Below are 19019 nucleotides of genomic sequence, written 5' to 3' on the forward strand. Positions count from 1 at the left end.
GATTCATGACAACGCAGATAACCAGAAAAAATGCCAAGGAAGGTTTGCAATTCTCTGTCAATTTTGCAGGAAAAATGCTGCCAGTACTGGCCATCGGAGGGCTCTGTAACTCACGGAGAGATAACCGTAGAAATAAAGAGCGACAGTCTGTTAGATGCCCTAAGTGTAAGGGACTTCATGGTTACATACAATCAGGTAATGTTTTTAAACTGCGTGAGGTTTTTTGCATTTGAAGGTGTTTACAAATGTCATTATGTAACTTAAATTCTGGAATTTCTCTCTAAAGATAAATGTGGATAATCAACATCTGACATTGTATCAGTCAAGGGGAAGCTTGTATGAAACATTTTTGCTTAAAGCCCTATGAAAATTCTGGTCAGTAAAACATGTCCTTGATCAAAGTGGAGTGTGGGGTTGGTTGTTTTTTTTTTTAATGTTTTGTTGTTGCTGCTGTTCTTGTATTTTTCTCCCATCTCCCACATATCTATAAAAGAACACTTGAATCAATATTTTTAAATCCCATGAAGCATTTTAACAGCACATGTACTTACCTCTGCCTACCAGCTCTTCCTTTATGTTGCTCTGCTACAGGCATGATCTACTCAAAACCTGGTTTTGATCTTTTGGGCATGCATCTCTTCAGTCCCTGCATCATTTCTTGAGGATCTGATTTGCATTGCTCTTTTTGAAAAAGAACAAAAAAATTACTTGCAGTTAAGAATATAATTCATTTAACTACTTATTGCATTGCATATACTTTATGCATTTAAATAGTTGGCACGTGCAAAGCAAAAGGACTTTAAATTTGAAGTACTCTGTTTCCTTATGAAGGAGGGTGGTGGATTAGGGGTGAATACACGCCGTGCTTCACAAAGCAGAGAGTCCTCGTCGATGTGTTGACTTCTGTCACATTGGAAAGTATTTAAAACTCAAGTAACGGCATTTTAGGTAATAGCCAAACTGCAGTGGTTTTGCACTACAATCCAGCATCGTTAGAAGTGTTTGCTGCTGCAGATCTAAGAAAGCTGAGTAACTTCTGTATTGTGCCTGAGTCCAGCTAGACTACATCAATGATAGTTGACGCAATATTATGTTAAAAGATCTCCGGCAGAGCTGGGAGGAAGGAGGATCGACCAAGCCTTTTGCCTTGTAACGGTGACATCTTCCAGGCTTCTAGTACAAAACAGCGTCCTGAGGCTCCCATGAAACTTGTTCACTAGCTGTCCCCTATGGTGGACACATTGAGATGCACTGAGCATCAGCAGAGACCTCGTGTTTTCAACTCTCTGTGGCTTGCAAGAGTTGATGATACATAGTAAAATTGCCAGAATATTAATGTTGCATCCATACACTATTATAATGCAGTCATGGGAAGCAGCAAGCAAAAATTTCGGGGTAGTTAAAGAGCCTCCATGCATCCAAACCTGTCTAGAGCTAACTGCGTTAGCCTGGTATTAACACCCGTTGCAACTTTTAGTGTGCTTTTAATCAGCAAGGATAAAGACAAGGCAAATAACTGTTACGGTTCAAAGTCAGAGGTAGTGTTGTGCAAAGATGAGCGTGTTTCATGAATGGGGTGGTTGTAATGGCACTTTGGATTTGGCCTGTGCACGATGAAGGCTTTCAACCACTGGTACCCAGGGTGAATAATCTTTAAGTGTATCCTTAGTAGTACCCAGCTGAAGCAGCTGTGCAACTCAAAAGGAAAATTATAGGGGTAAATTATCAGCACATTGGGTGGGGAATTTGGAAACAGACTGTCAGGTCTGCATGACCAATATATTATGGACCAGGTTGCAAACAGCCCCCTCTACTATAGTGGTGCAAGACTTACGCTACAACTGTTAAAGGTAAGAAGTGTGTTTCCATTTTGAAGTAACAGCTGGATAAATCTGGTGTTTTCCTGCATGCAGGGTAACCAGGAGAAGCAAAGCAGGCTTGTTCGGCAGTTCCATTTCCATGGGTGGCCAGAAATCGGGATTCCTGCAGAAGGAAAAGGGATGATCGACCTGATTGCAGCCGTCCAAAAGCAGCAGCAGCAAACAGGCAATCACCCGATTACAGTGCACTGCAGGTAAGAGTCGCCTCTTCTTCCCACCATTAGCTAAGGAACTGGCTTGCTTTTTCTCTGGTCTGGTTGCTTTTACAGCAGTTTTTCTTTGTGAGGGAGTGGCCTGCATCCTTTAAAAAATAAATAGAAATTAGGAAATATGAGAAAAAGATGGGAAAAAAAAAAAAGAAAACCTAGTATTGCATAAAGGATTTTTGACTTGCCTTTTGCTGAATTAGGCCAGTGAATACCTTAACGGTATCCTTAATGGCTGGAATTAAACAATTATGTTATTAGCGTGTGGTATTGTAGTCTTGCACCTGAGTTTTGCTAAATGCTGTGATTAGGAAAGGAAAGCCGTAGGTTTATTGCAGTGACGTGTAATATACCCCATCAATATAGTGCTCAAATATTCTATTGCGATCAAAATCTTGTTGGTTTTACAACCTATCAGGAGAACAAAATATATCCCTAATCTAAGCAGAAGGCAAAATGTACCCCTGTCCTTGAAAGCAGAGAGGAGAGCTGGGAGGACAGAAAAAACGATGTTTACATTAATGCTAAGAGGTAGCTTGTGTATGACTCGATACACGATAACTGAAATACATCTTTGTCCTGTGCCAGGTTTTCACTTTTTGGATTTTGTTGAATTGTACTTTTTTATTGCAGCATCTTCCCCCGCCCTGTTCTTTTTAAAAGGTATACATTGGGCTTGTCCACTGTTTTTTCAAATAATATTTTTCAGAGTGTGGGGTTTTTTATCAGTCTTTTAAATTTGTCTTTTCTGTACTACATCTCCTGATTTTAAAAAAGTAGTAGTAAGACTAGGATTCTGCCTTTTCCTAATTCAGAAATCATACCTTGCTTTTAAAATATTTTAATCTTTATAAATCAGTAAAGCTTTTTCTGTTTTCTGGTCAATACAAAGTCAAGGTCACAGTACACAGGGACAGGGTCAGCAGGGTTTCAGAGCCTCCAGAAGAGAAGTTCCTATGTTAATTTATTTTTTTAAATAAGAAGCTATTAACCTCAAGAGGTCACCCTTTGACACGAACCTCTTCACTGCTGTGGACTGCGTGGACCTTGTCATGGTGTAACCCCAGTCGGCAACCAAGCCCTACCCAGCCGCTCGCTCAACCTCGTGCCCCCGTGGGATGGGGGAGAGAATCGGGGAAAAAAGTAAAACCTGTGGGTTGAGATAAAGACAGTTTAATAGGACAGCAGAGGAAGAGAAAATAATAATAATAATAATAATGATAAAATAATGTACAAAACAAGTGATGCACAGTGCAATTGCTCACCACCCCCTGACCGATGCCCAGCCCGTCCCCGAGCAGCGATCGCTGCCCCTGGCCAGCTCCCCCAGTTTCTATACTGCGCCTGACGCCATACGGTATGGCATAGCCCTTTGGGCAGCGGGGGGCAGCTGTCCTGGCTGTGCCCCCTCCCCGGCAGAGCAGGGGGAGTGGAAAAGTCCCTGACCAGTGTCAGCACTGCTCAGCAACAGCCAAACCATCAGGGTGTTACCAACATGATTCTCATCCTGAATCCAAACCACGGCACTGTACCAGCTACTGGGAAGAAAATTAACTCTATCCCAGCCAAAACCAGGACAGCCTGTTCTGGGAGGTGCATGACTGACTCCTGGCTGCTCTTCCCAGCATGAAAGTTTTCAGAGGCCAGATCTCTCTACTGTGTTCACGTAAGACCTTGTGCAGCAGAGCGTCTCTTGCGGTTGAAGCTCACAGGTTCAGCCATGACATAAAAACAATCATTGTTTCTTCTCTGATTGCCCTCAAAATCAATTATTTAATTCATGCTAAATATTCGCCTTTTAATCTTTTCCTCTTAGGCACGTTGTACAAGATAAACTGGTTTTGCTGGACCATGGCCATTCTCTAGCAATACATGGAGGTCAAGGTCCTGGCATCTTCATATCTAACATCATGTCTTATATTAATTATGATATTTTCTCTACCTGTCTGTGATCCCACTATTGAGAAATGCTTGGCACCTGCACAGTGACAGAGACCCCCTGTGACTGACTACTGCATGAATAAGCTTCTCCAACCTTTTGTCAGTGAGTCTGATAGTATGTTGCTGCTTCTAGATTTTTCCTGCATTTCAGAGAACATCCATCTGGTTTTGAATGAGTTACTGATTATTTTTTCTTCTGGGGAAAAAAAAAAAAGCTATATTGATTAATGTGACACTCAGATTGTTCTTGGAGCATTATCTACAGGGAAGTAGACTCACTGACCATTTGGAAGTCTTTTGATAGAAGAACCTGTCTGCTTGCTGCTAGAGTTGGAAACAGGAATGGGCGTATTACAGCTGTTCTCTGCAGCGTACACTGACTTTTATTTTGCTCTGAGTTGAGTTTCAAAGGTGCCGTCTTGGTCTCTGAGAACTACCCTTTGTCTTTGGCTGTCTGCAATGTCACCTGTATTTTCATGCACTGTTGAAGCAAAGAGATCCTGGGAGCTGGAGCCAGGACTCGGATTTGTTGGTGTTTCGGGACATGATCTCGTACCAATGCATACTCGTTGCTAAAACTTTCTCCTTCTTGCTTTGGAAGTGTTTTGCTCTTCGCTGTTTTCATCCGTTTTCCCGAGGGGACTGTGGGTTCCCCCACCCCGTGGTGGCTGGAATGTCATCGCTTGAGGGTGGTGATGACATTTTGTGTTTGATTCTGCAATTTGGCAAATTTCAACAGCCACTAGTTTGAATTGCTAGGGAGTTAAAATTCTGAATTATAATTAAAGCAGGTAAAATATCAAGGAGTTCTAGCCAGTAAAAAAAGAGATAAAAGTAACTAATGTCTTCAATATGCACAAGTTAGATGCGTAAGAACTATCTGAGGCATACGTCGCTTCTACTTTTCTGAGCTTTTAGACTTGCAGCCTCTCCGAAGCCTTAGCTTAATCATTTGGCTTGCATTTGTCCTAGATTTTTTAAAATCTACTGCAATCGCGATAAAATGGATTTAAACAAGAAAATAAAACCCAAGCCACACAATGTATTCTAGAATTTTTAATGTTGAGAATTCTCTCCTGTCCCTACTTGGACAGCCTGTACATCACAGCTTTTGAGTTACTTGAACTTCTCCATAAGTCATACTTGAGTCTTCAAATATAAATGAATGTAACTTTGAGTAAGTAAACACGTATGAAGTCTACGACTGATTTTTCAGAGTGTTCACATGAACTTGTGAAAACTTCTGTTCATTTTCTCCAACTATTTACGAACAGTTTAAGGAGCTGCTAAAAAAGATGATTCTTAAGTAGAATCAAGACATAACCCTAAACAGTTTAGAAGGGTTTTGCTAGCTGAGCTGCCAACAGAATTCAAAGCCAATCTGTTCTAAATCCTCACTCCCTTCTCTTCCAGTGTGCGTCTGCAGCTGCCTTCTCTTTAGTTCATGGCTACCTACGCTGCTTCTCTCTTCACCGTCCCCTCCTTTCTGCTCTGACAAACTACGCAAGGCTGCTGTGTTATTTAGAGATCCCTTACTTCTGTCTTTTGCCCAGTCTTTGCCCATTCTGTGTGTCCTTTGCCTTTGTCCTTTTCTGTCTCAAGAAATGAAGTTTGAGTCAAATTTAAAAGTGTTTTGTTTGTTTGGTTTTTTTAAGGGAATTGCAGGAAGAGAAGTGAGTATGCAAAGAGTAGTGCTGTGTTCCCATGAGACGGTACATATTTTTCTCCTGCATTTCAAATGCAGTTTAGTTTTCCATGCTTCTACTAAAAATTCTTAAATTAATTACAAACAGCAACAACAAAAACCAAAAAACTAAAACCCAACAATTTGTATGGGCTTTAAGGACTTGCGAACAGCATGTTTTTGGAAGAAAGGAGAGTGAGCCTAGCATAAGGAGCATTAAAAATGGAGTGCAAAGCAATGCATACCTACCTCTTCTAGGCATAACTGAAGAAGCAACGTGTGTGATGATGTGTCTGTACAGGTTTACTTTGTTTTCATGCCCTCATCGATTGATAGTTGTAGACCTGTTCTGAAATGCAGCACTCATGGGTTACTCGAGAAACCACTGATGGTTACTAGAGATTAGCTAACTACAAATAAATCCGAACCCTTTTAGGTTTTGTATTTGTCTTTAGTCTGATAAAAGTAATAGTCTAAAGGGAATAACACATCTAGTGCATTGTACCTGTTCATTTTTCCTCCAATGAGACTTTAATGTATCCAGCTGAGGATACGTGCGTTTGCACTTAATCTTTTCATAAGGCTTGTGCTTATCAGATTTGTTTGTATTTGATAGAAATAAGGTAGAAGCAATGACACGTGATTACAATTCACCTACCTATAGTTAAAACACATGAAAATGTTAAATTTAATAAATTTTGTGTTTATCCTTATGAAGCAATCCAGTGAACCTTCCACTCCAGTTTACCGCGGATTGCCAATTTCCCAATCCCATCCTGGTTTTAGTAACTATTCCTTACCAAAGCTATTGGCCTTCCAGTGCCCAGCTGCTATTTTGTTGGTGTCAGATAGTCCCTAATTAGTGTGAGTAGGAGAGAGAAAGAAATCTTTTTTTCTTTATTTTTCTTTTCTCTAGACTTAGGCATAATAAATCAGCTAATAATTACTGAAATATATTTTGGTTCCACGGAATCATGCTCTGAAACAGATATAAGGACAAAATATACTCGGTCAAACATACTGAAACAAAAGAAACTACAGTTACTTGGGAGTACATTAGGTTGTTTCTTGTAGTCAAGATAGAGGCAGAACAGTCAATTTTAGTTTCTCCTATGTACTATAGTCTCATATGTAGTCTTGCTTTAAGTTGTCCTTACATTAATACATCTGTTTAAGAAATGGCTTAGATCCTAAGAGTCATTAAAATCATTACAGTTGGATAGGACATTTTCCATCAAGTTGCTCTGGAGTAATAATAATAACAGTAATGCTTTCATGTGTGTCCACCGTGCAGAAGTATAAATCACAACCTCATAGAAAAATGTGCCTTTGATCGCACAGCCCTGCTTTGCATTATAACCAAGTTTTGTGACTCAAAGTGTAAAGGCTGTGTGCTCCCCCATCAAGAATAAAACCGAAAGCAGAGTGTGGGAGCACCGACAGTTCTCTTTGCTGAAGACGAATGCAGACTTGAGTAAGCAGCTTTGCCAGTTCATTGAGCCTGACGTTGGCTGAGGGTGTCCATGTGCTGCCGCAGCCAGCTCGGGATCTGCCACCTTCGTACAGAAGCTGTCAGTAACGAGCCTTTATCGGTTGCAGCCTGGCTCCCTTCTAGCGTCGCTGAGGGGACAAACTAAGCACAAAAAATGAGCAGCAGTTGGCTAATAGTAGTATGTGCCTATTCTATATCACTATTATTTCTCTTTTAACGTTTTTATCCTATTGTATGTCAAGCAAATGTGTTTACGTTGCAGTGCTGGCGCTGGAAGAACAGGTACCTTCATAGCACTCAGCAATATTCTGGAACGAGTGAAGGCTGAAGGGCTCTTAGATGTATTTCAAGCTGTGAAGAGCTTAAGACTGCAAAGGCCACATATGGTGCAAACACTGGTATGATATTTAACAATGCGGATCCTTGTCAAAGGATGTCTGTTTGTAAATATTCTTTGTGGGAGGAGAACAAAGGATTTTTTGCAGGTTGAAATAAATTATGTATGATGGCTGTGTATGTACAAAGTATTACGAGAAATCTGTATTTCTACACTTTTTTTTTTAGAGTATTTCTAAAAATACAACTTGGCTAAACATTCTGTGTCTTTTAGGAACTAGAGACAGTTAAACCAAAATCTTTTGAGTGTTGCAGGTAACAAAACATATGAAGTACATAGCTTAAAAGGCATTTATCAGTTGTTCTTTCTTACCTTAAAATGTCTGGGCTTAAATTGTCTTGCAGTTGGTCACTGAAAGGGAGAAATGTCTTTGACTTCTTAAAGTCATCTACAAGTAGTATGTGAAGCTTGGTCCAGACACTTTTCCTTATGGAATAAACTTTACAAAGTTTTTTTTGAGACATGTTTTTGGAAAATATATAAAAATGCTGATATTTTGTATTTTGACAGCAGCTTCCATTCAGAAACTTCTTTAGAAACAATTATCCCCAAACACCTTTTTCAGTTAGATGTTTTCTCCGTGCTACAGATAGGAAGAAAGGGGTCGAAGAAGTAGAATTGGATTATCGGCAGTCACGCTGAGACAGGGGTGAAATATTTCTTTTGGGGTTCTGGCTCTGTGACTTACTAATGTTAGTTAAGGGTGTAATTGCCACAGATATTCCCAGCTGAGCCTGCGGAAAGGCTTCTGCTAAACCCTGCTTTCTGGCATGAGTGAATTCAGATGCCAATTCCGTTTATTATCAGTGTTGTTACAGATTTTTGCAATCCAGCAAATCATGTTGAAGGCGTATCAGCGTGCCTAGAGGATCAGGATGCGTCCCATCTTTAGGATGCAGAGGACTAGCCAGCAGGGTGACGCAGGCAGTGGATAAATACGTTGCAGACAGCCTTTGCAAGGGGAGCTCCCTTTCAGATAAATGAACAGAGAGGTTTTTTAATGTTCTATACTTTTAAAGTTACGTTGTCAGAAGTTATGTCGTCACTTAGTTTCTGCTGTAAAGCGCATAAGATGAGCCCAGAGTTACCCAGCCTGGCTCCCTGGGGAATGCACAGGAGGAGTTACCTGCTTTAGTGTGAGCTGGGTAACAGCCAGCTACAGCAAGCTGCTTAATTTAAATGAGAAGACAGGTCTAAGAATTGATTCATTTTAAGAACGATCACCTAGAAAGCTTAAAGAAATCACTTTAACTGACGAGCAACAATCAGCCTGTATTTGACAAAAAAGCGAGGTACTGTCGCTTTTATTTTAAAAAATAAACACAAATAAAAATCAGAACGGACTAGTCCTCAGCTACCGGTCCAAGTAACGGTCCAAGTTAGAAGGCGTTGCGTGTACCGCTAGGATTTGCGTAAGTGTGATTTTCTCCAATCTAGTCATGCGATGCAACCAAAGCACATTTTTATATCTTTTTATTGTTTTTCAGGAACAGTATGAATTCTGCTACAGAGTGGTACAAGATTTCATCGACATATTTTCGGATTATGCTAATTTCAAATGAAAATTCCTGCCTTATTTTTTTAATTTGTCTGTATAAATAGTTGTATATTCTGTTAATTTATTCCATGTCACTTTGATTGTTGACTTTACTGTAAATATGACCTTGTGTTTGCTCTAAAAGTTGCATTTGCTGTATAAAGTTATTTCTTAAATATAAATATCTTCTAAAATGAAGTATAATGTTCATATACAGTATATCACTATAAGAGGGTATAGAAATCTTTATTCTAAATAACAGTAAATTCTTGATGGTCTATTTCTTTGAATTTTTCCACTTATAAAATATTTATCAATAATGTTCTCTCCCAATTCTTGAAACTTTACACAGGTGATTTACATTTCATACCAAAAAAAGTGAACTGTGATACCTGTGTTTAAACATGTTTTGGCCATAAACCTTTCTTCACTATGAAAATAGATGTTTATTTGGGGACACATTCTGATAACCTGCCCATGCTTACTTGTAATTTATTTCACAAATAGTCTCACTGACGGCAAAGAGACTGTCGAGTGAAGTGCTATTAATGATAAAGGTATCAGAATATGGCCCTTCCTGTGTAATAATGTACAGTCCAACTGAGAAATATAACGGCTTTTAAAGGCTGTTTTTAAGAACCTCCAGGTTGATGGCAGTTCTATTTTGAGTCTTAACTGTCAATAAGATATAGTCCGTAGAAATACAGATTTGAATTTTTGATTTAATATAGCTTTCAAAGTCCATTTATTTTGTTCTTTCCTAAATATTACACCAGCTTAAATCAATTTAGAAAGACAATAATGTGAGTTTACCACTATTGTGAGAATATTTTGCATATCAGAACAGTATATTTTGCAGCACCTGAACTTGTCTACTCGAAGAGTAGCCTTATAGCCATTGTCAGAAATGGATATAAAGCTTCTCTGTATACACATGCATAATTTCCCACTTCTTTGAGGAAAGGTGAAAGAGGTGAACTCTTATTCTTTGATTAGACTCAACAGAATACTTAACAGTATTTGCTAAAGTTTTGAAAAAACATTTTACTCACACTGTAATGCTAGCAACGTTACGCGTTGTAGCAAAAAGCTCCTCTACATTCCTACCCTCCCATATATATTATCAAAAAAGGAGATATTCCGTTATCTAAAAGGGTTATATGATGTGTATATAGATATATTTTTAATGAAAGTACTACTGATACTGTAATTGGTGAAATAAAGTTTAAAAGTCTTTATCGTAGCCCTGAACAGGATACGCTTGGGGGTTAGAAAATCCAAAAATCACAGGGCATCTGAATGTTGAATAATTAAAAAGTATATCTTTTCCACTTTTTAAAATGCATATATGAATTAATGAGCACAAAGTATGCGAATATGTACTTTAATTACATAACTAATATGCAATAGTTCTGTCTTGTCCAGTTGGTTGGGTTTTTTCAATGCAAACGGAAAAGCCTTATTTAAAACAAGCAGCTTACACCGATCACTGTTGTTCTTGCACTATTTTATCCCATGACCATTTTTCATTTCTGGTAACAAAGAGCATGATGCTTTGTAACAATGCAAGGAAACGGGAAGGTGTTCGTACTTCTCCTTTCATTTCATACCGAATGGAAAAGGTGCAGTTGAGAAATTTCTAAGCACACTGTTCTGAACACTGCCATTTACTGCTTCTTGTCTTCCCATCGATGCACTTCTGTATTTATTTGTACAGTAAATTATGCACTTAAAAAAGATTGTTTAAAGACTAAACTTTTGTTGTGAGTTGCTATTAGAAGATACTCAAGATGCAGAAAGTGTTGAGTAACGAAAACGAATGCTAAGTAAGTTTACATTACTACTGCATGCTGAAATTTTACCAAATTTTAAAAAGCCATCAAATAAATTCAGTGTGGAAACCAATATGGTGGGGTTTTCAGTATATCATTTGTAGCACAGGGAGACTCAGAGAGGTTAAATGATAATAGAAAATAATGCAAAGGAATTTCCACCATTTTCCAAAGCAGCAAGTTTTATGGTCCCATTAGATCCCAGGGTCAGGATCTTCCCAAACATTTAGCCTACATTTGAAAAATAATTTGTCTGTTGGACAGCCTTTTGGGTCCCTTAAATAGAAACCTGGATTACGAGTTGCCTCGTGAAGCAAACCTCCTCAGCGCAGTGGCAGCGCGGTGTGGTGTTGGCGGGGACCCGTGCCCCCCGACAGCGGCAGGAGCTGCAGCAGAACTCCAGCTGCCCGTGGGGTTTACTACACGGGATCGCTCTGCAGGGCACAGGCAGCTCTTCGTGGTTACAGCAAGTAGTAGGATGGAGTTAAGCTGAAACTTCAAATACTAAGTGGGTACTCAGAATTTAGTTGCTAACTATATTAAGATATCTAGGAGGAAACAGAAATACCTATATTATATTTCAGACGTCACAAATATAGCTACATAATGACTTTCTTATTATTTGAAAAGCCTGCTTTCCAGTTCTTGTGTTTAGTCAATAGACTGCTCATTGCAGCAGCCTAATAACCGGGGAGCTGTATCTTGATATAGATATATATGAATTTTCTTTTAAATTTTCCTAGGTTGCATGGAATTACTTTCAAATGCCAAATAGTCGATTAGAAGTTGTACATTCTGATCTGTGTGTGGTTTTGGTCACTATGTGACTTGACTGTTTTCACATGTTAAGATAGGTTCCAGTTCACCTAAGCATTTAAGCGTTCGCTTTACGCCATCTCTATTCCACAAGACATTTAAGTACCATAGGTTCTTTGTTCCTGAAGCAATCCCTTAAGTGCTTTGCTGAATTGGGCCTTAATGAAGAATGCATACTGTAATTACCGGTGTTTTTTAGGGTATTTTTACGTATCAGTTTTTTAAACTTTTAAACGAGCCTGACCACCTGTGTTCAGTATTTGGAAATGTCTTCATTTCCCTTATTTCCCTTCATTCCCCCCCAAAAAAGTACCATTTTTAATGTAAAGTTGTTGAAACTTTTCTGTATAACCAAATTGTATTTAATTTGTCAAATCTTTATAATATATGTATGTATTATACAGTTTCAGCTATTATTATTTTCTTTTATTACATTTATAATTTGATATTGCTGTGTTTTTAATGCCGGTGAATGTTGCTGAATTATTTGTATATGCAAATTGCAAGATCTAATACATTCTGATGCAAGAACAAAGCTTCGTTTTTATTCTCAAACTGTATTACTTTCTTTAAATCTTTTAATTTCATTCCCATACCATGTGTTCATTTAAATTAAGTATTCTAAAGGAGTTGAAATCCATTATCTAGATAAATAATTTTGCAGTACTTATCTGCGGCTATTTGGAAGCACTATTCTGATTCATGTCGTAACCGAAGCATTGCCCGCATCGAGTCCGTATGAACTCACGATAGCAATTGAAAGGCCAGGTCTTCCCAAACCGTGTTAATAGGCAAGACCTGACACGATAGAGCTTTGACATGCCTCATCCCATCGCAGCCTTCCCCTTTGAGTGTAAACATGATGTTTCAAAGCCTGACCTCAACAAGGGTTATTCCTCCGGTGTATTCGCACACCTCCTAGCACAATGGCTCTTTGCTCTTGGGTCAAGCCCTTCCTCTTGCCCTTCCTTCCAGCAAAGCATCCGAGCGGGGCAGAGCTGCAAGCAGCTGGGGTTGTGCTCCCTTCGAGAGAGGCGGGGAGGAGCAGGGGAGCCCAGCGCCATTTTGCATTGCAGGCTGCTCTGTGCGATGGAGGGTGGGTTTCGGTCTCTGAGGGAGACGGGATTTCACGAAATGGGAAGGTTAGAGAGAGGGGAGAGAGCTCGCTCACAGCACGCAAAACCTTTCTGTTCTTTTGTATGTTAGTTTTAATAGTTCTGTGGTACGCTACGGTTCGTACCAAGATAAAAATAGTAGCTTAACTTTCAACTGTGTCACCCATCATTAATCGAAAGCCTGCTCTAGGTAACAGCAATTTCTTCATTAATTTCAACAGGCTTTATATCGTGCCAAAAATAATCAAGGTGGCCCACTGTTTTAACAAGTGTCAGGGGAGATTTATGTAAACCAGGAGTAACTATGAGAAAGATTACCATCCTAATGTCAAGCTAGCATCACCGAGATTGGAAAAGATCGAAAGTCATTTGTCAAGTGTGATTTAATGAAGCAATATTTATGTGTTTGACCCCTTTAGCCCTGTTTCATCTGGTACGCCTGACACCTAACGTTTGGGAGGTACCTTTTACACCGTAGATAATTTTAAGATTTTTTTTTTCCAAACTGGTTTGGAAGAACTTCTAGTTTGCACATCCTGCTTGTACACTGTATGTTAAACTGTTACAGAACTCTTTGTTTTCGGATGTTTATCAAATGCCTTGTTCTAACACTTAAGTATTTGCATTTGGTAATCACGCTGCTTTCAACACAAATTGAACCATCCAGGAATAACTGTAGCAACATGTTTGCCAGTAGTAACTTTACTTAAGTGTTGCTTTCTAAAGACAGCAAGCATGTGTGTCCTGAAGAGATGTCTTTGTCTTTGCTTCTGCGAAAAGATTCACTCATCAAGAATTTGCCTGCAGAGTTTTAAATACAGGGATACCTGTATTTAAAACACAGGTGAAATACAGTGAAATACAAGAGCCTTTAGGAAATTAGCGTTCAGGAAAATACTGCTGTTTCTTACTGTGACACTAAATAGTACCAAGTTAAGAGTAATCTTTTTCATTACATGTAAAAGCTATTTTTTTTTAATAATTCCGGATGATAAAATATTTTGTGTGATTGGATCGTATACTTTTAGCAGATATCAAGATGCACAGCTTGTCAGCCCACTGAAAGTTAACTTTGTGTGAGAACAGACAGATGCCTTTGTGTGGTTTCAGAAAACAGATGAATCTCAAGTATTAATCCATTATTAATCATTAAGTTAAATAATTATTGATAATCGTAATTATTGATCACTACAGATCTGCACAATTTCTAGTGTAATAAGGTTCTGTCTAGCAGTATAGTAGCATCACCATTTTTAGATTATTCAAGCTAAATAACAGGGATTACAAGCTCCGAGACGAAGAATTACTTTCTTCCTGTGTTCATCTTGGCGCGCTTCTTTTGGTCTGTTTCTGTATTAAAGATCAAGAATAAAAATAATCTTTCTTAACAGACAGCCAGTCATAGTGTTTTTATTAACAACTCTAAAGCTGTAGAAAGGACTTGGGATCACTTGACCCTCACCTCCTTAAAGCAGCTAATATATGGCTGTTTAGATACCGTATCGATAATAAAGATTTTGTATTTGCCTCTTAACATCCCGTAAAAAGAGATTTCAGTGAGAAGGTGATGGTATAATTAAGATCCAACAAGTGGAAGTGTTTTTCTCACAACAGATATCCTCCATTCTCTACTATGTCCCCTTTTAATGACAAATCTGTAACAAACAAGAATCATAAGACTACATTGGAATACAGAAATAATACAACTATACTGAAAGGATGAAACCTGGATCTTTTGCAATCTCATTTATATATACAGATTCTATTTAATTACATGTAAGATGTACAAGATGTAAGATATAATTACATGTACATTTTATCATTGTGCACTTCTCTAGCGATTAATTTTTCTTGGCTCATCTGATGAGAATGTGCACATTTTTTCCGACTTCTAAACATTACAAAGAAATACCATAAAGACCTTGTGCTTTGTTATCGAGTTTTTGCATTTTCCATCTTGTGATGCTGAAAGATGGTTATGTTTTTAGAAACTCAGCTTTTAGAAAAAACACACTTTCATTGTAAACTGTTCATGAAATACATTTATTTTAATAGGTTATTTAAACAATATAAACTAAGCAAGATCAAAGACATGTTTGTTTGTTCTGTACAGGGCATATATGTCAAGTCTAAGGTATGCTTCCCTTAATACAGAAATTGTTCAATGTGTCTGAGAATTTTTCAAGCAATTGAACTTCACCGTGAATGTTCTTCATCTTAGGTATTAAAGGATTATGTTCTAATTTAGATATTTTAATAAGAGCTTTCTTCTAATGACTTCTATACATTCTCTGTGCTGCTTTGCCCAGAGTAGGAGAATTACTGAATTATTAATCAGGTTGAGACTTTGCCAAGGAAGTTCTTTTCACAAATAATCATTTTTTCTTTCACCTGTTTCCATGGCATTAGAAATTGTTCCAGTGTTTTCATCAATGTCACACTCAAACTATTTATTTATGAATGTTGAACAAAAGATCTAAGTTGTGACTTCATGCCAGTTGGGTAGACACAAAGAAAGCAAAACTATACCAGTCTGGAAGAGCTTTAGGAGGAATTATTTAGCGCAGTTGCAACAGTATCAGATTATGAAGCTCAGTTTGTGCTTGTGGTGGCAGTGATGGGTTACTGGCAGACAGGGTGTAGCAGAAGAGGCTGCGGGCCACATCTTTGATGTTTCCGTACAAGAGGCAGTGAGTGAGCAGCCAGAGGCCTGTCTCTGTCCCGCTTGTCATCTCTGCGACAGAAGATTATGTTCCTGTCCTCTCGGAGACACCAGTACTGCCTTAGTCTTTTTGAAATATATATATATATATTTGCTTTTATGTTACTTTGCTTCAGAATTTTATACAAGTATTTTTCTAGTTGAGATTTTTATGGTAACCACGTGGTAGCCTATGGATCAAGTACAAGCTGTTTCCAAGGAAGCAGCACATGGAATAGCTTTCCTCCCTTGTTAGAGTACTGCATACTTTAAAAGAGGTGGATGTATTTTGCTGAGTGGTAATTAGTCTGTGTAAACAGAGCTCAGTCATAATAAACAAGTGTACAAGTCACTAACACTTACACAAATAGCAGATGTGCAAAAGGACTGAATGGGTGATGCACAATCCCTCTTATGGTCACCTTTAGGATTGCAAGTGATCTTTTGAAGTTAATGGCAAACTTTCCTGGACTAAGAATTTTGTTCCCAGATGAGAGGGTTTTCACTGTTTTAGTATCCAGAGTTGTCAATGATACAGAAGTGTACTGCTCACTGAGAAATGTATTACCTGAGCAGTTCTGTGACTTTGTAACTGGCAAGTCTGTTATACAGACACACAACAAAGACGTGCCCAGTCCCAGATACAGACTACAAAGTATTCCTTTACGTTTAAAAAATTATGTATTTCACCATGATACTGTATAGTTTGCTTTCCAGTCATCTTTCATGGCTTTGAAGACTTGATGTGAAAACAGCCTATTGGAAAGCTAGTTTTCAAGATGAACTCTGATTTTGTGAAATACGGACGTTTTTGCTTTAAAATAACTGTTATTGCTTCACATCATACCCGGAAGTTTGATCTTTCACAATTTCTTTCCCTTAGTATTTTGTTACGTTGTGTTCTTTCACCATTTGAAAGAGAAATATATTGTTTCAGAGTATTTATTAAAGGTGAATAGAAACCATTTTGGAAAATGTATCGCATTTGTTCATAAACTTATGCAGATTCCTCGCATATAGAATAATTTGTCAAAATTCAGTTCTGTGTGTGAATACAAGCATTCAAAAAAAAATCTTAGGCTCAATAATGTGTCAGTGTAATAAACCACTATTTTAAGAGAGGAAGTCTATTGCAAAAGACTAAATTTTCAGAGATTCATCATACAATAACTTACTAATCTCTAGGCTTTGCTTTACACAGTGTGAACAGCATGAAGTATATATTTTTCAGTGCCCAGTAAAAACTCATAAATTAAATCAAATTGAGAGCTCGTCTCTGATGACAGTGCAACTGAATTTATGCTAATCCCATCTACATTAACACTTTTTTGTTAGAAGTTAGCAGTTTAATCATCACTTACCAGGTGTCATTCTGTCTGAACTTAGTTTTGGCAGTTCTAGAAGCAAGGCTTATTGTGATTGCTTTGTTTGCCTCTGCTCATTTCCCTGCTGTCTCTTCTGGATCTACTGGCCAAATTACAGCTACATCGAGAGGGCGCTTGCGTATTCAAAGGTAACTCCGCTTTCTAAAAATGGGGGCTGATTAGTGGTGACGGCCTTTCACTAATACTAAAGCTGCTGCCTGAATTTAGTGCCTTATTTACCTAATACTTATATACCTTATAAAAGCCCTAATCTAGTAAAAGCTTTAACTGGAACTTATGCTTTCTTAGACTTTCAGTTAAAAAAAGAGTAGTAGTACAAATCTCTGAGAAATAAGCTTCGTTCATTCAAGTGCTTCCAAACCACCTGTTCAGAAACTAGAACAGATGACCTTGTATGAGGATCTTCATATGAGGAATTAAGGTGCTAATTTTTCTAATGCTCTTTATTTTGTTGTTGTTCTTGTGCACTTGGCTCAAGACTTCAGCCCCAGTATGCTTTAGTGATGTGGTGCCTTTTCATATTACTGGGTCACAGTCTTCCACTGATAAGCCTGATCATTAAGTCCTGAAAAGGCTCACAGATCCATACTGATGGATCTCAGTGAAGTAGCTTTTTCCTAATTACCCTTTGATTGGTCGAGTAAGTTAAAAATGTCCAAGTAACTGGCAAGGAGATTCAAGGACTGATTTAAAATAAACTATTTTTTGACACATCTTTTGAAAGTTGACAGCTTTACTTCAAAATGTATGCAGATATAGTTGTCAACTTGTACTCCTAGTAAATTAAATGTTCACAGATACAAAGTAACCTAACAGAAAATTTAAAACTTGAAGAAAGTGTCATTTTTTCCCTCCTATAGATCTACTTTTGCAAATATTTGTATATCCACTATTTAAGAGAGCACTGCTGCTCTTGAAGACAGATTTAAAGGCACACTTAAAACCTTTATTATAATTTGTGTTTTCCTGTAAGTATTGCTGTGTTTGCAGAGACATTTATCACAAAGGATGTGACAAGAGTCTGTGCGGTAAGTGCACTAATAAACCACAGTATGTCACGCCAGAATATACGATTATTGGCATACTGCAGATTTTTGTTTCATTTTTGTAAAATCACCCAAGCCCTTGTCAACATGACAATGCCAATGTAACAATAGCAGCAAAACTGCTCTTCTGCTGTCCAGCTCAGTTTGATCAGATGTGGCCTAGTAGAGGCTGTGACGAATTAGGCTTTCAAAGTTTTACTAGTATAAACTGTTTGTTTTAGATACGTTGTTCAGGTATAACTGCACTTGTAAAGACCCCCAGGAAGGATCTGACTTTAATATCTGTTCATTGGAAATGATACCCAGTGTTAGAATTCTGATTTTGTCTGAATGTTTTATGTCTAAATACAAGATTGTCCCGTAGCAAAAAGCTATCATGGCAAGCTGAAGGTATGATAATAAGGTCATGACTTAATATGCTGAACTAAATTAAAACCCCACCAAAGCTTATAAAATAGACTTCAGAGTAATTTCATTCAAAGGAAAAAAAATAACATTTAAAAAGCTGCTTACATCTAACTGCATCACATCTAAAGTACCCTAAAGTCATCACACCACATAAAATAGTATTTGAGGCAAACTAGATAATTAAGTAATATAGTAGTAATATCAAAAGGAGTTCTGCTTTGTGAAAGATCTGAATAGTAGAATTTTATCCCCTGAAGCACAAAAGACTGGATGACCTTGTAAAAGGCCTTTTTCCCTTTGTATCTCTTTCCCCCACCCATGCACGCATAGAACTTTAACTTGGAATTAAGGTCACCAGTTTTCATCTCTCAGTAATGCATATTTATTATAAAAATAATAAAAAAAAATCAGGCATCGCTCAACAACCTGTCTATTTTCCCTTGGAGTTTCCCCAGCCATCCTGGGGGGGAAAACTGTAAAAGTGTGATGTTGGGGTAGAAAGAAAGGAATTGAGCGAGGCTGTCTTTGCTGTAAATTAGTTATGGTACAAATAAGGTTTCCTTTTTGAAGGAGTCTGGT

General features: G+C 38.0%; 1 protein-coding gene across 5 annotated transcripts in view; it reads left to right on the forward strand.

Annotated features, from left to right (window-relative positions):
- The window catches only part of PTPRE (protein tyrosine phosphatase receptor type E), a 111392-nt gene extending 99144 nt beyond the window's left edge, over positions 1-12248 (forward strand). For all 5 annotated transcript variants that reach the window (XM_072870749.1, XM_072870751.1, XM_072870750.1 and 2 more), the window contains 4 exons: positions 70-195; positions 1914-2074; positions 7466-7601; positions 9088-12248. In XM_072870749.1, the coding sequence (XP_072726850.1) occupies positions 70-195; positions 1914-2074; positions 7466-7601; positions 9088-9162 (498 nt within the window). In that variant the 3' untranslated portion in view covers positions 9163-12248. The remainder of the gene's footprint in view (positions 1-69; positions 196-1913; positions 2075-7465; positions 7602-9087) is intronic.
- The last annotated feature ends 6771 nt before the right edge of the window (positions 12249-19019 follow it).

Source organism: Ciconia boyciana, chromosome 8 (assembly GCF_034638445.1).
Source record: "Ciconia boyciana chromosome 8, ASM3463844v1, whole genome shotgun sequence".
NCBI classification, from domain to species: Eukaryota; Metazoa; Chordata; class Aves; order Ciconiiformes; family Ciconiidae; genus Ciconia; species Ciconia boyciana.